Source organism: Giraffa tippelskirchi, chromosome 11 (genome assembly GCF_054371585.1).
Source record: "Giraffa tippelskirchi isolate mGirTip1 chromosome 11, T2T-mGirTip1v1.2.pri, whole genome shotgun sequence".
Taxonomy (NCBI): domain Eukaryota; kingdom Metazoa; phylum Chordata; class Mammalia; order Artiodactyla; family Giraffidae; genus Giraffa; species Giraffa tippelskirchi.
Genome location: NC_137285.1, coordinates 14,517,357 through 14,540,583, shown reverse-complemented (window position 1 = coordinate 14,540,583; position 23,227 = coordinate 14,517,357). Strand labels below are relative to the sequence as shown.

At 53.2% G+C, this 23,227-nt stretch overlaps 1 protein-coding gene across 9 annotated transcripts in view; it reads left to right on the top strand.

The window, feature by feature from the left end:
• Positions 1-5,993: 5,993 nt before the first annotated feature.
• TESC (tescalcin) overlaps positions 5,994-23,227 on the top strand; it is a 73,138-nt gene continuing 55,904 nt past the window's right edge. For 7 of the 9 annotated variants that reach the window (XR_014068449.1, XR_014068453.1, XR_014068452.1 and 4 more), the window contains exon 1: positions 17,708-17,903. Coding sequence is in view for 3 of the 9 variants with exons in the window: in XM_081539711.1 (XP_081395837.1) it covers positions 17,846-17,903 (58 nt within the window). In the remaining 6 variants the exon portion in view is untranslated. Of the gene's footprint in view, positions 6,279-6,462; positions 6,562-9,227; positions 9,421-9,522; positions 9,631-13,677; positions 13,831-14,851; positions 14,978-17,531; positions 17,904-23,227 lie in introns of those variants that run through there. The other 2 variants (XR_014068450.1, XR_014068451.1) reach the window with 1 other exon arrangement.

Genomic DNA, 23,227 nt, shown 5'->3' with positions numbered 1-23,227 from the left:
GAGTTGAAACAGAGCACCTTTATACTGTGATTTCCCTGCCAAATGTTAACCTGAGCAGGCCAGTCACCTTGAGAGTGGTTGTAATGCAAAGATTGCAGCTTTTTAATGACATTGAGTCACACGTCTTGAAGCGAGAGCTGTGTGACACCTTGTGAGGGAAACCCAGGTTCTCGGGGTGTCGTTGATGCTGACCGCACAGCTGCATGCCCATGGCATGTCCATAGCATCGCACCGAGCACTGTGTCCCCCCTGTGGTCACAGGCATGCTGTCGCACTCGTCGCTGCTGAGCAGTTCCCAGTTTCGCACACTCAGAACCTTTCACATGCCGTTGTTCATTGTGACTCCCCAGGAGGGGAGTGTAGTGGTGTCTTCCCAACTGCTCAGGCCCTAGAGCTTTCCTGCCCCAACACACCTGCATACCCACAGCAACCCTCCCTGCCCACCACAAGGCCCGAGTTTGCAGGCGTGCTTTGGGAAACACTTTCAGTGAGATGTCAATTACACCCAAACCTGGTCCGCGTCACCAGCAGACCGGTCTGGCTGAGCGTCTCATTTGAAAATACGATCCATCTAATCACATTTCAGAGGCTGTGGCCTGTCTGCCAGAGCTTCGCAGAACATCTCCATTGGAAGTGACATTCACACCACAAAGTGGTGTTATTTCAAAAACCTGCGTTAATACTTGCCCTCAATCAGCTTTACGTTTTCTAATATCTGCTTAAAGTCTCGTTTCTACTTTTAAAATGTCCAAGTCTTTCTTAACATATTAAACTGAGTTGTGTTTTGGTGTCCTGAGCTCTGGTCTGCTACCACCAGGCCCATCTGCTGTAAAGGGGGAAGTAGGGGATGTGTCTTTCCTTGGTCTGTGAAGCCGGACTGCCAGCAGCCTTTTCTTTGGGAAGTGTCTCATGGTCATAATAATCAAACTGTTGTTGCTATTCTTGGTTTTTGTTTGTTTGTTTTTTTTTATTTGAAGGAATTTTTATTTGAAGGGAAGGAGAGACTGTTCACCTAGAAGAAATGAAGAATTTGGCTCCGTGACGGTTTGGTTTTAGAGAAATCAACAGCTGTATTGCATGTGTTACCTTGTATTATGTCAGGCCAGGCACCAGGTGCAACTGTTTATAACCCTCACAGCAACCCTTTAGGACGCGGGCCGGACGGTGAATATTTTACGGTGAATATTTTTGCGGGCTGCATAAAGTCTCTGTCACATATTCTTCTTGGTTGAAAAAATGTAAAAAAAGAAAAGCATTCTTAGCTTGAGGGCTGTGAGGCCGCAGGCTGGGTGGGGCCAGATGGCCGTGGGCTGTGGTTCGCTGACCCCCGCTGAGGTGTAGGCCCGCCGAGTTCCCCGAGCAGACCGCTCCCAGGTGGAGATCCTGGCCTTCGAGCTCCAGCTCCCCGCAGCCATACTGCCGACAACCTCAGCAGCTACCTCACAAATGTCTTGACCCTCTGCCTTGCCGCACCCTTAACTTCCTATGTTTCAGTTCTGAAAATTTCAAGAGTCCTGAGAGAAAAGAACATTCCCTCGGTGAATAAAATTTATGTGCAAATACAGGAGAGATGTACTGTGGCCATTTAGCAATGGTTGTAATAGGGTCATGCTAGTTCTGTAATAAATAGACCCAGAAATGTACGATGGCTTGAACACAGAAGAACTTTGTGGGCTGACGTAACATGGGGCAGGGGGAGCGGGTTGGCGGGCAGCCCTCACGCTATCACCACCACGCATGGCTTCCTGAAGCCCCCGGACCCCTGCCATCCAGTGGGAGCGGGGAGCGTGGAGGGACTTGTCTGGAAGGGCCTTGGGACATAGGGCCCTTGAGCTGAGGCGGGAAGTGACACTCACTGCTTCACCTCTGCTTCCTGCAGGGAGGCCAGGATGGAGGTGAGGGGACAGAGGTGGCCAGCTGGTTGTCACTCTGGGTGTGCCCGTCCCCTGTAGGACCCGCTGCCACCCAGGGAGCCGGCCGCTGCAGTCAGTCCAGAATTGCCTTGCTGGCTCCTGGCCCAGCGCGAGCACCAGCAGCGGGTGTTCCTGCTGGCCACGCTGCCACCTCAGACCCATCGTCCCTGCGACAGATGGCCTCGAGGGGAAGAGCGCAGACCTCAAGAGGTGAGTCACGCCCAGAACTCCTGCCTCAGTAGCCAGAACTCAGGTCACCGACACACAGCCTAATTCCAGAGGAGGTGGGCAGTGGCCACCCGTGTTGGGGGTGGGGACAATGAAAGGTGTGGGGTCCCCCCCTTATCTGTGTCTCTCACCCACTTCCTGCGCAGCTCTCGGTTCTCGCAGAGCTCAGCTGTCCTCCCCCCCAGTCCACACCCCACTCCCAGCGCCCATTCACTGGGGAAGCAGAGACAGGACAACTGCAGTGGAAACTGCCACTTGGAAAAAGAAGGAGACAGCAGGCCTGGGCCCTGGATGATGAAATACTGCCGGGCAGGTGGGTGAGGCCCCCTCCCTGCAGGGTGTGTGTGGGGGGGTGGCGCCCTCTGGGAGGGACTCCCTCGTCCACTGCTCCCCGCGCCCCATCCTGCCTTCCGGGGCCCATCCTCCTCTCTGGTCACTTCACTAGTGGGTGCTGGGGATGCCCCCTTCCTGCAAGCCGTGTATTCTTCACAGCTCCAGTCCAAGACTTCCGTTTGTTTCTACAAGCTTTTGATACCTCTGGCAACAATTCCCTCAAAATCTTAGCAGGCTACCCATGCCGGTCAGGTTCTTTTCCAGAAATCCGCTTTCTTTCCTCGCTTCCCTGCCCGGTGCCTGTCCCTTCTTCCTGACCTAGATGGCAGCCGCCTGACTCTGCTACCAGCCGGAGCTGAGTCTCACTGTAACAGGCAAGTGTCTTCGTGGCTCAAACTGATTTCCATCCTCCTCTCTTGCCGCGGTGTCCAGAAACAGTGCCTTTCCCAACAAAGGGAGACTGGGAGTTCTGACTCTTCTGTTTTGGGTCTAAACCAGCATGTTTTAGCCTGAGCATCCCTCTTGTACCTTGCTATCAGCTGCAAAGAGCAACCAGCACCCTGTATTCAAGTGTCTTTGACGACTTCCCCTAGACCTGCTGCAGTGCCTGCAGCTCCACCTTGCAAGTTGTAAGCAGCAGTTTAACCAAATATAACCCCCGGGACAGCTCTCCAGCCTCCCAGGCACCCAACTGCTGACACCGCATAGTGTGGGGTTTGTCACAGCAGTTCTTTCAAGTGTTGGTTTCTGGGGGGTTTCTTTGTTTTGGTTTTGGTTTTAAGTTCAAAGTGGGCTAATTTTTCCAGAGGAAGCTCTATTTCCTGTTTGGCTGTGGGGGAAAAAAAAAAATAGACTAAAGACAGTGATGTCAGTGTCTTCTGGGGAGTAGAAAGAGCTAACACACATTGTTTTGTGAACTTAGGAAAATAAATTATACAGAATAAAGAAAAATGTAGAGGGGAAGCTCCAGTTCATTCTAGACTCCTTGTATGGTTAGATCAAATTTCCATCTACTTCTCTTAAAAATGACAGAATTCTTAATGGGAATGTTGGTATTTACCTTGTTGAATCTGGGAGAAATGTGAGAGCTCTTAAGAGAGAGTTCTGAGTTTTCCCTGTTTGCAGAACACCACTGTCTTCTCAGGGCGGTGAGGGTCTTTTGTAATCTACCATCACGAAGGCCGTTCCTGGCTGTTCCTGCACAGATGGCTTTTCCCTCTGTGTCTCTTACCTGTCTCCACCCCAGGGCTTCTCAGCCTTTTTTTCCCAGTAATTCCTCCCCGCCCCACTCCAGGACCCTTTTTACTTAATTTTTTCCTAATAGCCCTCACCCCATGAAATAGTTTTGACCTCTTTTTGAAAAATTGAGGTGAAATTCATAGAACATAAAGTTCACCACTTTATTTCAATTTTTTTTAATTTATTTTTTATCTTTTGGCCATGCCACAGAGCACATGCAGTCTTAATTCCCCAACCAAGGATCGAACCCGCGCACCCTGCATTGGAAGCATAAACTCTTAACCACTAGACTGCCAGGGCAGTCCCTCACCATTTTGAAGTATAGTCAGTGGCATTTAGCACATTCACAATATTGGGCAGCCACACCTTTATCTAGATGTAAACATTTGACTGCCTCAAAAGAAAACCTTGACCCCATGAAACAACCACTATTTCTCCTCCCTGCCCCCCATCACCCTAGTCTGCTCTCCCTTTCTATGGGCTTGTCTATTCTAGACATTTCATATAAAGGGAATCATATAATGGACCTTGGGGAATGGTTTCTTTCACATAGCATCATGTTTTCAAAGTCCACCCACTCCATAGCATGAAGCAGTATTCCTTCCTATGGCCAAGTAATATTTATGCATAGACCAGACTTTGTTTACCCATTCAGCTGATGCTAGACATTTGGGTTGTTTTTACCTTTTAACCCTTGTGAATATAGCTGCTGCAAACTGCTGTGAAATTTTAACACCAGGCTATATATCCACTGAGGTGTCGTATGTGTATCTGTCCTGTACACATTGAAAGAGTAATTGTTTTTTCACTCCCATCTGGGAGGCAGCATTGGGAAAAGCCCCTATCTGTCCCTTCCTACTTGACCAATGGTGTCTTGTCTTGGAGTGTCTTTTAGTGTGCCCACCTTTGTGCCAGGAGCTGTAGTGAATACAGAAGTACATTTATGTCACCTGCAAGTGCCAAAGTGTGTAGAGACCTTTCTTGATATGTATTGCATAATAGTCTTTGCTTTGTATTTTGACTTGACCCCAGAATCTCCTGGTGGCTCAGACAGTAAAGAATCTGTCTGCAGTGCAGGAGATGGGGGTTCAATCCCCAAGCTGGGAAGATCCCCTAGAGAAGGGAATGGTAACCCACTCCAGCGTTCTTGCCTGGAGAATCCCAGTGGACCAGAGGAACATGGCAAACGACAGTCCATGGGGTCACAAAGAATCAGACATGACTGAGCAACTAACAGTTTAACCAGTATCTCTTAGAACCTGTTCCTTAAAAAAAAAAAAAAAAAACCATTAGTTATTTGCCTCCTATGAAAGTAGGATTTTTTGAGAAGTGCAGTTATAAAGCTTTCTGAGTAATGGCCGCCTTTGTTCGAGACTATTTCCTAAATTGCTTCCTCAGAGAATTTGAAAGCTAAAGGACCCCTGAAGAATCAACTGCTAGAACCCCGGTTCCTGGTATTTTACAGAGAGAAGTAATGAGGCCCATCGAGGTTCAAGTGACTTGATCTGGTGTGGGTCTCAAAGCAGGGACCTCAGAAAACACCTTACTAGTAATACCATCCTCGTTATTTGGGGTGCAGAACATTGTTATCTCTTCACCACCTGTGCTGTGACAACCACCTGGCCACCTTCAGCCACTCTGTTTCACTCACGTTGACTCTGTTGAGGGAAAGTGAGGACGTGTTATTCTCCCCCCACCCCCCATCCCAGCAGTGTGTGCTCTTGAAGTTGGGGAAACCCTATTCAAGGCGGTAGAGACTTTTGCAAGGAAGCTTCTTTTCACTCCTCCAGCCTTTTTGAGGTATGTAACAGGTACGGTTAAAAACTGCACATAATTCACGTGCACAATTTGGTGAGTTTGGATATATGCATCCATTTGTGTTCCCATCACCACAATCCCCGTGATAAACAGATCCATCATTTCCAAAAGTTTCCCTGTATCCCTTTGGGCTTTGCGGTTTTTGTTCCCCCAAAACTTCAGCTTTGCCCACGTGCATGTTACTGAACCAAAGCGTCCGCTCGCTCATGCGCAGTAAAGCCCGTCTACTGCCACCAGGTGGTGGTGAGGGGAAGTGCAGCGCTTATTGTGGGCTGCGCGCAAGGACTTCCGGGACAGCTGCTGCCCCAAACTCCAAATTCTCTGATAGGGTTTGAGACAGCATTTTTGAAGGCCGGGTGACACAGGAGCATTCCAGGGTCTGTGATCAGCTCGTGCACAGTTCTCTGATTGGGTGACGGTGAGGTAATGGGGTGATGTCACAGGTGTTAATTGTCCATCCTTAGACACCTGTAGGAGAAGGCAATGGCACCCCACTCCAGTACTCTTGCCTGGAAAATCCCATGGACAGAGGGGCCTAGTAGGCTGCAGTCCATGGGGTCGCTAAGAGTCGGACACGACTGAGCGACTTCACTTTCCCTTTTCACTTTCATACATTGGAGAAGGAAATGGCAACCCACTCCAGTGTTCTTGCCTGGAGAATCCCAGGGATGGGGGAGCCTGGTGTGCTGCCGTCTATGGAGTCGCACAGAGTCGGACACAACTGAAGTGATTTAGCAGCAGACACCTGTAGGTCTGGGGGGCTCCTTGTTCGTGGCCATGATGTAGTTAATTAACATCTTCCATTTGGTGGGAGTTTTAGGAGGTGGGGCCTCTGGGAGGTGATTAGGTCATGAGGGTGGAGCCTTCGTGGTAGAATTAGTGCCCTTATAAAAAGGGACCTCAGACTGTTCCCTTACCCGCTCCATCATAGGAGGACCCAGCAAGAAGCTGGCCACCTCCGAACCAGGACAAGTGCCCTTCAGCAGACACCAAATCTGCCAGCACCTTGGCCTTCCTCATCTCCAGAACAGTAAGTGTTTGTTGCTGAAGCCACCCAGTCTGTTGGTGTTTTTGCTAAAGCAGCCCAAACTAAAATAACAGCTCTCCCGGAAACAGAAAAAAGGCAACCCTCTCATTAAAGCTGTCGACGGCTTTCAGTGATGTTCCCCGTGAGAAAGTTTCAGCAAGAACAAGGTGGTGGAGTTGGTGAAGGTCGGAAGGGTAGTCTCGGGGCACACACTGTGTGACCTCCTGGCAAAGTGTGATTTTCTTGTGCGTTCAACATCTTCTGCCTTTCGAGGGATTAGCAGCTGCCAGCCAAAGATGTTCAGAGGACCGCCTGTTGAGTTCTTGGTTTCTCAAGATGGTGACTCAGTCACACATTTATATGGGTGTGTTATGTATCAACAGCTAAATTTCCTCCTTGCGTATTAAGTCTTCCACGTAACTTTGCTCTCAATTAGAAATCGTCCAAGCACCATTTATCATGGGTTGCTGATTCTGGTTTGCTTTGCCCTCTGCTTAGAGCTTGAGGGTGGGGGTGAGAGGGGGGACAAAGGGCTGGTTCTGGGGCTGAGATGCACATGTCTGATGTGTGAAGCTGCGGTTCCCCACAGTGAGCCCCACTGGAGGGAGGGGAGGCGGAAGTCTCCCTCCTAGCAGCATCGCCCTGCGGTAATAGAGACAAACAGATGGTTCTGGGGTGAGCGGGGCTGGGGCATATGTTTTGTAGTTTGCTCTGAGAGTGACAGATTCTGCTAAGTGTTACTGTCTGGGCGAGGTGCATCCAGCATGTCACCCCCAATCAGGAGGCACAGCTCCCCAAGGCCAACTGTACCCCTAGCCTTAAAAGCACATTAAGCTCCAGCACTGTGTGACCTGCCAGGAGAAGACACAGAACCGGCGCACGGAGACCAGGACGGAGCGGCCACCACGCAGGATGGCCCGGGGATCCTGCCAGCTGGTCACACACTCCAGGCTCCACTGTCCTCTCCGAGTAACTCGTGTTCCCACAGAGAGAGAGAGTGGTAATTTTCCATTTTCCTTCCCTGGGTGACTCAGAAGAAAGCAAAATCTGTTCCCGGCTTGTTTTACTACTTCTGTCATTTCTGTTGCTGAGCAGTGCAGATTGAAGGCTGAGGGAGACTTCTCCACACCCACTCCACCTCCGGATCCGTTCTTTCTGCGATCTGCTTTCCTCTCCACCTCGCATCTGCCGGGGCCCTGCTTGTTCGCCTGGAGATGCTGCCTGTCTGTGGTCCTTTCATTTTAAATGGGCGTGCCCCTCCCTTAGCAGTCCAGGGATGGGCAGGGTTCACAGGGCTCGGGGGTGAGGTTTCAGCCGCACATCGCTGCCTTGTGGAACCTGCCACAATTCCACAAGAACACAACAGGCTGGGAAAAGTCACCGGAGAGGGGCGGTAGCTTCCAAAACACTCTCTTTGGGGTCATGTTTGCTGAGCAAACCTGGCCTTCCTTGGCTCCAGTAAGTGACTCAGGGAACCAGCACTCAGTTCCTTGTCCCCAGAGCCCCAAGGACCAGAACAGGCTATGTCTCCCTGGGGCGTAGAACCATCTGAGCTTTGGGAGTGCCCTGCCATCTCCCTATCGGTGGCTATGGGAGGCACGAGGAGGAGACAGTGATCTCACAGGATGAATCAGAGGGGTCTTAGGAAGGAAACCAGCTGTGTGGTGTCCCACCCTGTCTCAGGGAAGTGCAGACAAGGAAATAAGGACTGCCTCCCGTCTCAGGAGGGGTCTGCTGAGTCCTGATTGTTGGATGAAGGGCTCACCCCTTCTTTCACTCATGTTTCAACCTTCATCAGGTCAGAAATGGAGTGAGGATCCCCCTTGATAACTGGAACCCACTAGACTGGAGGGGGCTGGAAGAGACCCTGGGGCTCATGTCACTGTGCTTTCTCTGCTCCGCACTCCCTCCTGGAGCCGGCAGGAGGTGCTGGCCCTGCAGTGAGTTCAGCCAAGTGTGGTGTCCCTCGCAGATGTGAAAAAATGTGGGAAACGCCTGGATCGAGTACCCAGATGGAGCCTCACCACGCTGGGTGGATTGCTCCGTAATGCCTGTGGGGCTGGGGGTGAGGGGAGCAGATGGAGACCAGCATCATTCTGATTTTCCTGGACACCTGCTCCTGCGAGGTCATCTCCAAGCCTCAGCGTCTATCGAGGGAGACGATCACACAACCAAACAACGGAACAGTACGAATCCGCAGAGGATCTGTGCCAAAGAGGACACCCAGAGGTCTGTGAGGAGATCCAGGAAAAGACCCAGGTGTTCCCAGCCTTAGCACATCTCGGAGATCAGTTGGTCTTGCGGGGTTGAGGGTGGGGGGCTGCCTCCTCCAGGAGGCTGAAGATGTCCCCCCCCAACCTGATGGGGCCAAGAGGAGAAGACGGGGGACTGTGCCTTCAGAAAAGCCACATCATTTAGTCCTTGTGCTACTCTGCAGAGTGGATGCTGTTATTATCAACCCACTTTACAGGTGAAGAAACTGAGGCTCATGACAGGGCACTCCAGATCTCAAAGAGGAAAGAACTACATGGTGGAGGAGGATGGCTCCCCCAGGGGACAGAGTGGTCCTTTGGTTATAGGTTCAGAGAGGCTGGGAACCCCGCAATGGTGTCTGATTCCCCCCAGGCCCTAGGGGGCAGCAGAGCGTCATAACTGACCTTGCTTTGCAGTGGACCAGACTCCAGTTCCAGGGAGGCTTCTATTACTAATTTTCGTGGGCTGGTCATTTAGCCTGCAGCGGGGTCTCCGTTTCCACTGGGCTGGCAGAGAGACAAGGACCTCCATGGATCGTGTTGCTCATCTTCGCGTCAGGAGCAGCAGATCCCCGAGGGCTCACCAGCTCCAAGGGCTCACCTAGACTCAGTGAGATGCAGGAGACTTGGGTTCAATCCCCTGTGGAGGGAAGATCCCCTGGAGTAGGAAATGGCTACCCACTCCAGTATTCTTGCCTGGAAAATCCCACAGACAGAGAAGCCTGGTGGGCTACAGTCCATGGGGTCGCAATGAGTCTGACATGACTGAGCAGCACCAGCAGTAGTAGCACGTTCACAGCAGTCCAGCGCCCTTGCGATGGTGAGTATCCTGGGTCCCCAGAGGCAAAGACAGGCAAAGTGAACGCCTCTTGGTCACATAACTAGCGGGCTGGATTTGAACCAGGTCTTCCAGTGGCTCTGTAATAATCACCACACTGTACCTGCCCCTAAAAGCACTCACAGGCAGCTCCACACACAGAACACTCCCCCTGTTTGCTGCTAGTACTGAAGGGCTTCGTGCAAGTTCAGTCGCTGGAAGTGATCACTGCTGATGTAACCACATTGTCTGCAAGGTTCCCGAGGGAGGGAGGGGGTGGGGTGCGCCCACCCCTGAGATGGTCGAACATCCTGCGTACAAGAGCTACTTAACCAGCGCCCGGCAGGCTGCAAGTTTCTAACTGATTTATAAAGAGCCTGCTCAAGTCTAGAGACTTCTAACAGGCAGAGGTGTGTTCTCTAGACTAAGAATAGCTGCCCAGGCTTGACGGGAGATGTTTTCTGGTGACGTCAGAGCAGCAGCATCTTGGGGGGCGGGGGGGGGCGGGGGGGCGTAACGGCTGCCGAAACAGCCTTACTGCCCACCCCCGCCACCTCCCAGAGGGATGCACTGAGCCTGGGGAATTCAATGAAGGTGTTGGAACGGGGCCAGGTAATTCCCAAGGTGGGATTTGTTCTTGACTTTTGAATGTCAAGAAGCCGATCGAACCTGTCACTTTCCCACCTCACCACCCCACTGCTGGCTGCACGCTGGCCACCTGACCAGTGGACTGGAGACGGAGAGCAGAAGTCAGCAGGGGAGAGGCGGGCGGTCCCTGGCCGCTTTGGATTTAGATGCTTCCTGGGCAGCAAGAGGGCTCAGGCGCCTCCATCCTACCAGCACCCCCACCCCCTGGCCTCACTGGCGCCTGAGGGGCCTGTAACATGTGCAGACCCCAGGCCCCCAGCCCAGCCCACTGCTGGGGGATTCTCATTCACACCCAAGTGTGGGAACTCCTGTTTAAGGGAAGGAGGACTCCAGTCCAGAACTTGCTCCAAGCCCCAGCAGGTAACCGCTGACTTTTTCTGAAGTTCATAAATTCTGGGTAGAGAGAAAGTACAAAGATTAAGTCAAACTGAGGTTAAACTATGGCTCCCTGCCAGGAGCTGTGAGCTTTCAGTGGAAGTACTAGAGGGGAGGAGAGAGAAAAGGGAAGTTCCAACTTAAAATATACTCTTTAAAATTATGTCTTGCCGGCACTCCTGCGCGGTATTACTGGACGTTTGCATGTATACATTTTGCATATTTACCACACCAGGCCGTGTGCGTGAAATGTTAAGGTTCATACTTTATGTCCACCGGGGGATCTTTGGGGGTTATTGTGACTGCACGTGTTGTTGACCTTGCACCCTGGCTCCACAAAACTTAGCCCCCACCCCAAGCCTCAGTTTCCCCCTTTCTATGCTTCCGTTTTTGTTTTCTGACATCTAGGAGGGGCTGGAGAAACCATCTTTTAAAAACTCATTGCACCTGACCCTCAGAGAGCCCCAAGTATTCACCCTCGCCCTTGGAAAAGGGCAAGTCAGTCTTTTTAAAAAACAAAGGAAACACTGAAGCCAGAGAGCAAATTGCCCAAGGGCACCCTGAATTCTCCCCACGTTCCTGATTCCTGAGGCTTCCTTAACCAGAATTGTCCCTACAGAGCAGCTCTCCCTGGGAGGCCCCAGCTGTTCCCTGGGTTCAAGAGGCGGAGGTGAGGTGACCGGCCCTGGAGAAGGGCTAACACGGTGCCACCTGCGAGCTGTCCCTGGGTGCACTGGTGTTGCAGCCCTCAAGACTCATCTCTGGATGCGGAGTTAATGAGCTGCATCTTTCTGCACAGCTGCCAAGCGATGGGTCTCAGCCGAAGGTCATGCTACCAGGATTCTCCAAGAAAACACTGTAGCACAGGCGCACCTGTGCACCCAGGTGGCTCAGGAATCACGCTGCCCTGTCCATGTGGTTCATCGTACTCCACTCTTTATAAAAACACCAACACCTGGGCCACCGCCTCCCCCAGGGATGCTGATTGCAGACTATAACCTCTCCAGCTGTATCTCACCACAGCTAGGATGGAGACAGGGGGCTTGCAACTTGGTAATGTCTTGGAATCACCTGGGGGATTAAAATTCGGATCCCCATCCCCAGCCTGCTTTAATTGGAGTCTGGGGTGTGGCTTGAGCATTAGGGGTTTTCAACACTTTCCATGTGGCTTGGTAAGGAACCCAGCCTGCCAATGTAAGAGATATAGGTTAAATCCCTGAGTCGGGAAGATCCCCTGGAAGAGGGCACGGCAAGCACTCCAGTATTCTTGCCTGGGATAGCTCAGGACAGAAGAGCCTGGCAGGCTACAGTCCATGGGGTCACAAAGAGTCGGACACGACTGAGCAACTAAGCACGCACACACTGGTGGTCCAGAGGTGCGACTGCATCTGAGGACGCTGCTCCGGTTCATTCTGCACCTGGTCTCTTGGCTGCCCGATCTCCAGCAGCCAGGGCCGCCCTGCAGGTCCCAAGTCCTCCACAGAGAGACTGTAGCCTCGCGTTGCTGTTTCTAAATCTGTATCTCTGCATCTCGAGAAAATTCTGCTCTTGACTTTTGAATGTTGAGACGATCCAAAGCAAGGCGTCCTCTGGCTGCACCTTTCTGAACAGAAAATAAAGGCTCAGCCTGTAGAGCGTGAAGACAGAAATGCGGGAGGGGGCTTCTACTGTCAGCCAACCCCCCAAGCCTCACCCTAAGCCTCAGGAGGGTCCCGGCTCCTCAGCCCTGAGTGCATAAGGCACTATCTGAGCCCCCCCATGAGTTTCAGGGCAGCCCCAGTGCTGTCTCACTTGTGCCCTCACCGTCTGCCCTGGCCTCAGGGTGACCGAGTTCCCCCGGGAGGGATGGCTCTTTCCAGAAGCCCCTCTCCTGGACCCCTGCCCAGCACAAGCTCTCCTGTTCTGCTGACTGGCCAAACCCAGAGGCTCCTCGGAAGTGAGTTCCCTGCTGTCTGCACTGGCCGCCCCCTCCCCAGGATCCCCAGGCCTCCCCTCACCCTGTGACATCTGGAGGTTGGGCTTGAGGCCCGGGGTCCTCTCTGCATGCTCCCTCTTTGGGCCTTAGACCCCTGTGACCTTGACCTCTCTAAGATTCCTCCCTGGTGAAAATGAAAGGGTTGAGCTGGTCAATTCCCAGGGGCCTTTTAATCCCTCCTGGAGCCCCCCCAACTTGGCTCCCTCTTGCGGGAGAAGGAGAGGGGGCTCCTCCCCGCGTTCCCCCCCCCCAGTAGCCCCTCCGCCAGGTCAGAAGACTCACCCCTGCCCAGGATTTTCACCTGCCTCTACTACATGCAGCGAGGAACCCAGAGCACCTTTCTCTCCCAGCCATCCCTGACCCTGCCCTGGAGTCTCTCAGGCAGAGGGGATGTCTCCTCTGCTTAAGGAGTCTTGAAAGAACAGCCAGGGAGCCGCCTGTCTCGGCTTCACATCCACGTCATCGTTCTCCATGAAGGGTAGAGCTGGATGTGGTTCCCATCCCTGCTGTCCGCAGCCCGAGGACACTGCCGGGTGGACATCTGGGAAGCGTGCCCAGTCAGCGGGAGCGCCCCGGGTGCTGCCAAGTCAGCACAGCCTGGGGAGGGGGGCGTGGGGCGGGGCACCTGGGCCCACCTCTCACCTCCACCTTCAACCCCGCCTGCCCCGGCCTGTCTCTGCCCTCCGTCTGGCCCAGATGGGAGGTACCTGCTCCATCCTGTCCCAAATCAGCCCCAAATTATCGACTGTGCTGGCTCTGCACCCCAGCATATATTTATCACCCTGCCTCCCGGGCACTCAGGCGGTCCGGCTGGTACTTTCAGCCACCCCAGGAGTGAGGGGATGGAGGGAAAGAGGGAGAGGATGGCTCTGCCTGCCCCTACTCCCACCCCTTGGCAGGCGAGGTGCTAAGATGAGCCAGGTGGTAGGATCCCAGCTAGTGGTGCTGCCCGGCTGGTCAAGTTCGTGGTCGCCAAGGTGGCCTGCTCAGCATCCACTCCTAGTCCTGTCACCTCCTAACCATGAAACCCCCTTGCTGAATCCTATTTATAGAGAGAGATGGGATTGTGGACCCATTATACAGATGAGGACATCAAGGTTCACTGCTGCAAAGGAACCAACCCAAGGCCACACTACCTGGGGAGTAGCAGAGCCCAGATGCAACTCAGATCTGAATCCATCTCCTACAGGGCACCGTCACCCAAGGTTAGCTTCAAAGATTAAAGTGCCTTGGGTGAGAAAGGATTGTTTAAAAGATAACCAAAAGGACAACTTTAATTCAGAATGCAAATTGGAGTTGATTCTTCTCTCATTCCATTCACGCTGAAACCAAGAGGCCCAGACATATGAGACCAGCATAAGGAGCTTAAATGAGGGTAAGAGGAAAATTGTTTCAGAGTCGAGATGCTGGTGTAACCATTTCTGGGGTTTCCTTCCCTGGATATATTTTATGAGAGCACCACTTCCTTCCTTGTTTGAAGTGACTTAGGTGTGGTATTCTCTTAAGTCAAAGGCCAAGCAAGATGGCTCTTGGAATCTCCGTAGCTTTCTTAAGGTCAGTGGCCCCCAAGTTAAGAGAAGTGTTTTGTTGCTCCCAGAACGTTGCCAAGCCTTGGGAGATTCCCCCAAGCTAAGTGATGAGAAGGACAGGAGGGCAGTACAGGTGAATTATAGGAACTGCTGTTTACACAGTTTCATATATGTGCTCTGATTCTGGTTTACCACCCATCCTGAACACCTTGGCTTTCCCATCAATAAAATGGGCGTGTATTGGATACCCACTAGTGATGGTCTGTTCCTGTCTCTTTCCTTCCAGACTTGGAGGTCAGAGACCAATGACCTCGCTCTAGTATCAGAATCCCCAGCAATGAGTAGTGAATGGATGGATGAATGAATGAACGGACAGATGAACATATGAATCATAATAACAGCCAACTGTGTAGTGGTGTACCGCGTTATCTCAGACCAGCTTGTGAGAACAAATGATTAAACATTCAAGAGTTTTGCAAGCCCATTGTTCAGTTACTGGTAGCTTGAAATCAACAGTGGTGGGAGTATTTATCCATGAGGGAAATTGACAAGGTTGTAAAGTAGAGATTCCCCTCTGCTTCCTCAGAGCCTGTTCACCTGCACCCCGCTGGAGGGCACTTCCTGTGTCAGGCACTGTTCACATGTATGAATCTACGCAAGCATCATAAGACGGCACCGTTATTATCCCACTCTACAGATGGGAAGCCGAGGCCCAGGGAAGCAAAGCCACTTGCCCACAAGTGGTTCGATGGTCTGCTTCACTTACGCGAATGAGGACGGCTCTCGCCATCTCTGGGCTCAGCTGCCCTTCGTGGCCTCACAGGTACCAGTTGTTCTCACCGCCGCTGTTTTTAATCAGCTCCTCTGGGAGAAGAGACTCAGTTGCCTGGTGACCAAAGTGTTTTCCTGGCCCTCTGAAGAAGGTCACGCTGAGCGAGGGGGAGGATAAAGGTCGCCACAGGGGGCGCCCCCACTTCCAGGGCTCCAGACAACAGAGCTAGTCAGCCCAGCCAGACCCCATGCAGCACTCCAGGCCTCCTGGATGCTCTGACGCCATTAGCTGGATCGAATTAAAGGCCTGACGTCCCAGAGCAGTGGCAGCAGGCTTGTGTGCAGAGAGCCCTGCAGTGTGTGGGCATCACGGCCAGAGAACAAGGCAAAGCCCAGGCAGAGGGTGGGTGACCGCAGGGCCCCCAAACCTGTCTAGCCGTATTTGCCTCTGACGTGTCCCTTTGGGAGCGCAGATGGGGACAGTCACAGACTCCCCAAAGCTCAGCTTAGGGTATTACAGAATCTCTCCAGGGGCCATTCCGGCTGGATCAATCCCGATCTCCGGGGGCCTTGTTTACCCCGCTGCATTGTCGCCCTCTGTGTGGCCGTCTCCCACTCCTTCAGGACTCTCAAGAGCAGAAGCGAGGCTCCAGGACCCATGCAGGGCCCTATACACAGCAGGCCCTGGATAAACGGGCAGTGAATAAATGAACAAGTAAACCTGCACAATGTGCCTCCCTGGTGCCCGGAGTTCTTAACTCCTCCAAGCCCTGCCATCAGGAATAAATTTCCCATGGGCATCACAGCCCATCCTCCCAGCTTCTGCTGGCTGGTGAAGGTAGCTTGTTTGGCAGTAGACCCAGAACAGTGGATGGGGCTCCTGAGAAGGACTCTCCAAGGAGGTGATGTTTATACTGAGATCTAGGAGCCCCTGCTGTGGGTGGAGGGAAGGGAGGGGAGTTTCAGGCAGAAGGGACCAGCACAAATGCTTGTCTAGGAGCTGTCAGTGGCCAGCGGGGCTTGAGAAGATGAAGTTGACCGTGTAGACAGGTGATGGAATAAAGACCACCTCCCTTCACCCCATACCCTGGCGGGGGGGGGGTGTCTCTGGGCAATCACCCAAGGGCCAGAGCAAAGCCATGTGACCCACCCTGCCCCTGGGTCCTGTTCCAGGGCTTTCACCCCCACCCACCTGCACTGTACCAGCTCTGAGAGCAACTGTGCCAAGGGGGAGGAGATGCATGAGAACATCGTTTTCTCTCTCCCCAGCAAAAAGCCCCAGCATGTAATCACTGGATAATTTAATAGAATAAAATTCCAGGAACAGATATTTTAAGTCAGAACAAAACTGTGTCCAGCAGCTTCGGGTAATTCCCAAGGGTCCCTGGGACCCCTTTCCTGCTTCAGAGGCCAGCTTGGGTTTCTAGATTCCTTCTGACCCGACATGCAGCCTCCCAGGCGACTTTCCAGTTTGCTTGGACCAGCTGATGCCCCGCAGCCAACATTTCTCCAGCTTGGCAGGTCTCAACCCTGCCAAGCTTTTACAAATGCACATTCCAGGTGCAGCCCCTGCTCTGTGAGTAACAAGAGTGTGAAGGTGAGCTGGATTTTCAACCAGGAGGGGGCTGATTCTCTGCTTCGGTAGGTTTCAGGAAGCTCCTTGATGACTCTGAACAGCTCCTCTACTCTGAAAGGGCTGTGACCCTCAGCTTGGACCTGTGGTCTGCAGGTATGAACAGTTGGTTCTCAGCACCCTCCCCAGCCTCCTATGACATAGATGTAAGTGGGCCTGCTCAAGTCTCCCCCAGCCAGCACTATCAACAGAGCCTGGCACCCAGGACAGCCCCCAAATACATGCTAATAACACACATCACCAGGTACCGTGGAGCACAGTGGTCTGGGCTTGAGACAGGAAAAATGTTGACTTTGAATTTCTGCCCTGGCTGTGTGACCTTTCTGAGAACCAGTTCCTTTGTTGTAAAGTGGACATGACTCCACGGCTACTGCCTTTGCACTGTGTCCCAGGCCAGGCCCTTCTGATGGAGGTTCTCATCAACTATTATTATCCCCATCTTAAGGAGAAGGAGTCATGGTTAGACAGGTGGTGGGACTGGCCAGAGTCACCCAGCCTGGTTACAGAACCCAACTCCTACAGCCAGTCTAAGGCAGAACTTCTCCCAGAAGGATTGCATTCTCTGACAGGTTGAAATGCAGCCTCCTGGGCCCTGCCTGAGTCCCTGAACCTCAAGTTTGAGAAGGTCCCTACCCTAAGCTGTTAGGCTGAGCGGCTAGGACTGGTTAGTCTTTGTCTGTGGGTGTGTCCGCTTCATCATGCTGGGCTCTCCCGGAATAAGCTAAGCAAAGCACCCCCTCCGTGTGCGTTCAAGCTGGATTGTCATTATTATTATCATATTATCTTTATTGTTGTTCACCGTAGAGCTAATTAACGCTGTCCTTCTTCACTGTTCCCAGGGAGTTTCCTTTCTGAGAATTGGGAGAAAGTGTAGTGGAACCGGGATGGGGGTGGGCGTGGGCGTGGAACCTCTATTCGGTCTGTTCCCTCCTACCTGTATACCCCAACTCTGCTCACACCTGCTTCTTCCCAGGGCCGGCACGGGTGCAGAAGGGATGAGCACGGCTGCCGCTGCAAGGACTGACGAACCTGGGTCCGCAGCCCGGGGCGGGGCGCTTCCCACTCCCGGCCGTGCGCGAACCCGGCGCGCGCTAGGACCGTGGCGCTCCGCTCGCCGCCGCTATAAGAGGCTGCGCTCCCGCCCCACGCGGAACCCGCGGCTCAGACCCGTTGTTGGCGTCCCGGCCGGTGTTGGACCCGAGGCTGGTGCGGCCGCGGCGCAGCTGACGCCAGCCCAGGGCCTGGGACGGACGAGCGCCCCGGGGCCCCCACCCCGCCGCGGGCACCATGGGCGCTGCCCACTCCGCGTCCGAGGAGGTCCGGGAGCTGGAGGGCAAGACCGGCTGTGAGTATCCCGCGGGGCGCGCGCACGGGGGCGGGGACCGCCGGCTGGCTGGCCCCGGGGCTTCCAGCCCACGGCCGCCCGCTTGGCTCTGAGCCCCCGTGCTGTGTGACCTTGGGCTAGTAACTGGCTCTCTGGGCAACTCAGTCTCCCCTTCCTTCTAATGGGTTCCCCACCGGCCGCTTTGCAGGCTGCGACGGTGCTGAGTAAGTGCCGGGGCCGCTGTGCCTCGGCGCCCTCGGAGTTGGCTGGGAAGCCCCGCCTGGGACTGCAGACCCGGGAGGGAGCAGGGTCTTGGCTCCCTCCGCCCGGGGCACAGCAGGCGCCCCGGAGAGCGAGCGTCCGGGCGCGCTCAGCTGTTGTGCGCGCCCCGCACCTGAAAGTCGTTGGCTTCGCGATGCGCCGGGGGAGGAAAGTTTTGAAATCGGCGGCAGCTGGGTGCGAGCCGGGCTGCGTGACCTTAGGCGGCTGCGCGGGTCTCTGCGCCTCCCGTCTGTGAAATGGGTTCAGGTGGGTCCCGCTCCGTGGGTAACTGGGAGGATTAAGCGAGGCAGCGCCTGAGGAGCACTTTGCGGGAGCCCGGCGACCTTCCTCGAGCTCGCCGGGACTCCCGGGCCCCGCAGAGGCTGCGCGCCCAGCGTCTGGCCGGGCAGGGCGCACCAGGAGGCCGGGCTGCGGGCCGAGCTGACCGCAGGGAAGTGATGGCGGAAGCGCCTGACCGCCCAAGTCCAGCAGGGCAGGGTACTTGACCGTGGGCCATGACCTCTGGGCCCCTGGTTCTGTTACGGGGCTATGAAGCGGAGTATGGACTGAGGACCACGAAAGGCTAGGTGAGTGGGCAGACCGGCTTTGACAGTGGGCAGACGGGGTGTGATCCCTGCCAGCTCCACTTCCTGGCTGTGTGACCTTGGGCTAGTCACTTTACCTCTCTGAGTCTCGGTTTCTTTCTAGAATGGGATTTCTGCTAGTATCGGGTAGACTAGATGATCATGAAAACGGGAGCCACAGATGTTATTTCCAGGCAGCAGGCCCCTGGTGCCTGCTTGGAGTTTAATGCAGACAGAGTCCCTGGTTGATCAGCTGGATAGCCGCCCAGCCATTTGTGTCTGGGCTGAAAAATGACCCCTCCTGACCCCCAATCTAAATACCTCTTTCCAGAAGAATTGGGTGAAAATTACAGAAAGCCCTTAATTAGTTGTGTGTGTGTGTGTGTGTGTGTGTGTGTGTATACATGTACATACCTACACAGACATGTATACAGACACCTTCCTGTATACAAATATAGAGCTGTCTTCTATGGGAGGGAAAAAAAGATGTGCTGCATATACATAATATGGAACCCCTTTCTTTCTTTTTTTTTTTTTTTTTAAAGAGAACTAAGAGTATATTTTGTAACTGTTTCATTTGCATCAAGGAAGAGTAATGAATACTTACCAGGGGATTTGGTAAAAGGGATGAAGAAGGAGTGAGCCTTTCACTATTCACTTTTTTACATTTTCATTTTGAATCATGTGTGACTGTTTCTTCGGAAAGTATTACAAAGTATAGTTTAGCCCCAAGGCTCACATGAGAGAGGAGGTAGGACCATGACCTGACTTTCTCGGGCTCCCCCTGTTTCTGTTATATTTCTTGATTGCCCTCTGACTGCCTGGAGTCTGGATGGGTAGAAGTGAGAGTCTCTGAGGCTGGGATCTCTGCAGGAAGTGTGGGCTCCACTGGCTGTAGTCTCTCAGGCAGCCCCCACGCCAGGCAGTCTGGGGGAATTCCATCTGCCTGTGCAGTTTGACAGGTGATGGGGCTGCAGAGCATGCTGGGAATCTTGTCAGTTTCCTGGGTCCAGCCTCCTACAGGGATGACAGACGCTGAGTGTTCCACGCTCTGTTGCTTTCCCAGATATGGCTTCCCTTCTTGCTGCTCAGAACTCGGATTTCACACCCCAAAGAGAGAGGGGAGACAGAGGAGAGTGGGAAGGAGTGTTCTGAGATCAGACTAGAGGGATGGATGAACACCTGCCTTCTGTTTTCTGAACTTTAAGTAGGTGGAAAGCTCCCCTAGTTCTGTGAAAAGGGTTGGCACGGTCTGAGCTCTTTTACTCATTCGGACCCGAGAGACTGATATTGCTGAGGGGAGACACACAGTATGAACAAATCAATCCGTAGGTATCAAATTCTGGGAAGAAGATACAACCTAATGGCATGAGAGCTGGGAGGAGGCAAGGAAACATTTCTTTAGGATCGACCTGGAGGGCTTCTCAGAGGAGGTGATAATGGAACAGACCCAAATAAGAAGGAGCAAGCTGTGGGAAGACCAGTGGGAAATGCATTGGGGGCAGAGGGCACAGCAAATGCAAAGGTCCTTTGGCAGGAACAGAGTGAAGACAATGAATGAGGTTTGTTTGAGATGAGGACATGGACATAGGGCTCAAGTTGGAGCAGGAGCCTGATTTAAGGGGTCTTGCTAGGTATGTGGCCTTGGGCAAGTCATTTATGCCCTGAGTGCCTCAGTTTCATGCACTGTGAAGTCCGAATAGAAGTCCTACCTTCGTCTGAGTTGTTAGGGAGGATTAAATGAGTGAATATATGCAAAGTATTCAGAACAAGCAGCTTGCCAGGTGGCGCAGTGGTAAAGAATCCGCCTGCCAGTGCAGGAGACTCAGGAGACTTGGGTTCAATATTTGGGTTTGGGAAGATTCCCTGGAAGAGGGCATGACAACCTACTTCAGTATTCTTGCCTGGGAAATTCCATGGACAAAGGAGCCTGGCAGGCTACAGTCCATGGGGCCACAGAGAGACACTACTGAGCGACTACGCACACATTTAGAACAAGCGCAAGTATTTAATATTCTTGCTTTAAACTCATTGATAGATCCTGGTCGCTCTGAGCCACAAGTAAGAGTTAAGTCTTGGTCCCATTTCTTCAGAGCTGTGTGACCTTAAGCAAGTTGTTTTACCTCTCCGAGTGTTAGGGCACCCACCTGGATCCTGGTGTGGAGGTATAGATTGAACCAGATGATGTATGTATGTGTGGCAGTGCCTGACTTTGTGTGGGGACATCAGCTCCCAGGATCCTGCGGGTTGGGTGGAGTGTTCCTGTCAGAACCCTTGGGAAGCATCCCTGAGAAGGGAGCAGAGCCTCAGACCAGGGCAGCCAGAGGACAGGCGGTACCCACGGGGTTGCTAGGTTCCCCCTGCCTCCCTGAGCACCAAGATTGTCCCTGATTGGAAGAATCAGCCTGATCCCTTTGTGTGCACCCTCAAGGAATCCTCATAGTAATCTTCCAGGGAAGGTGGTACTGTGGCCATTTGACAGATGAGGAAACCAAGGCTCAGAGGGCTCAAGCAACTTGTCTGCTGTCCCACAGCGCATAAGGAGAGGAGTAGGGGATCCCAGCATCCCCGGGGTTCACTGTCCTGCCAGCGCTGTGCTTTCACTGTGTTTCATCGCCTTGCAGATTTCTAGGAACCCAGAAAGGGTAGGAACAGGCTGCCATACGTTTTTCTCACCTCCAGGCCTTTGCACAATCTGTTCCCCGTGCCCTGGAGCACTCTTTCCATTTCACATAATTCGGCATTTGCCTGTGGCAGTAACCATCACCCAGGAGAAGATGGAGCACCGCTCCTCTTCTCCCCATCTCTTTATGAAACTCATGCTCAGTTCAGAGCTCAGCTTGGCTGTTGTTTCCTTCCAGAGAGCCTTCCCTGGCGACCCTCTTTCCAACCTTCGTGTGTTAAATGCCCGTCCCCAGCACTCCCGCAGCCCCTACGTTGTCTCCCATAATAGCATCACAGCCTGTTGTAGTTGTCAGCTTTGTCACCTGCCACCCCCTCAAAACTTGGAGCTCCCTGGGAGTGAGGAGGATGTGTCGTGTTCACCTTTGTACTCACTGGGAACACAAGAGGTTCACGTTGAGGGGGTGAAGGCCCTGGGGACTTTATAACCCAAGCAGTATTGCCCAGGAGCCTGTGTCCGGTATAAAATCTAGCACCACCCCAGCAGCCAGCCCAGGCCATGCCAGCCCCACCAAAAACAGGCCTGAGCACAAGCTCGCCCACAGAGGGCATCCTCAGGTCTACATACCCACCTCTCCTTTCCTGTAAGAGCCTTGTCGATCGATTTAAAACACAAGCAAGTATTCCCAAACATCTTTGCTGCGCCAGCAAAGCCAACTACCTAGATGGTTAACATTCCTATTAAAAACCCCAGCAAAGGCATCCTGGTTGTGTGTTTGAGTGGTGAGCTGGCCTTTCTCCACGGCAGGTGTGGAGTCAAGCCCAGTGTGTGTGTCCCGGGGTGTGACATGGGCCCTGGACAGGAGGAAAAGCTCCTTAGGAGACACTCACTGGAGCGTGTCCCCCATCACCACCTGGAGCTGGCTTGGAGATGGCCCCGCTTCCTGTCCCCCCGCCCGGTGTCTGCTCCTGGAATTGGAAAGAAAACAAGAGTAGGATTCTGGGAAAGGTGGAAGGGTCTGTTTTTTTTTTTCCTTCAGGCTCCAAAACAGCTCCACAGGCACGTTTATGTAGATGCCAAGAAGCTGCCAGAAGGAAGAAGAAAAAACAATCTCTCAGATCGGGAGTTAAGACCTCATGATGGTTGGAGCTAGTGTTTATCGGGCGCCCGTCATCTGCCAGACGCCGGGCTGAGCCGGGATGTTCCCCTGCAGCAGCTCACAGAATCCTCCCAGGGATGCTGGGGCCTCCCCCTTCCATAGATGGGCAAGTCGAGGCTGAGGAGAGGACGTGACAGCCCAGGGCCACAGGCCACTGAGAAGCAGAGGCAGGATTCAGTTTCTGTTCTGACCCCCAGCCCTCATCCCTTGGGGAGGGAACCAGAGATGAGGGAGTCCTGTGCGGCCTGGGCTGGCTGCTAGGGGTGACACAGTACATTTTCCACCAGAATCTCCCTGCTGGGCGATACTTCTAGGTTATAAAGCCTTCAAGCAGCCCCAGTCCGTGGCCTCAGCCCCTTCACCACCTTCTCCCGTGCAACAGATGGCTCCTCTGCCCTCCTGAAAGGGTGTTGAGGGGTAAGGGCGGGTACCACTGTGTTCTTCCTGTTGTCATCAAGGCTTGTGAAGCTAAATGGCCAAACAAGACCCATCTCTCTCCCTTTCCATTTTCTCCGGGGTAGACTCTAGTTTGTTTTCTTTAAAAAATAATGATAATAATTTATTTATTTCATTTATTTTTGGCTGGGCTGGGTCCTCGTTGCTGTGTGGGCTTTTCTTTAGTTGTAATACGCAGGCTTCTCACTGTGGAGGCTTCTCTTGTTGCAGAGCATGGGCTCTAGGGCACTCAGGCTTCAGTGTTTCGGCTCCCAAGCTCTAG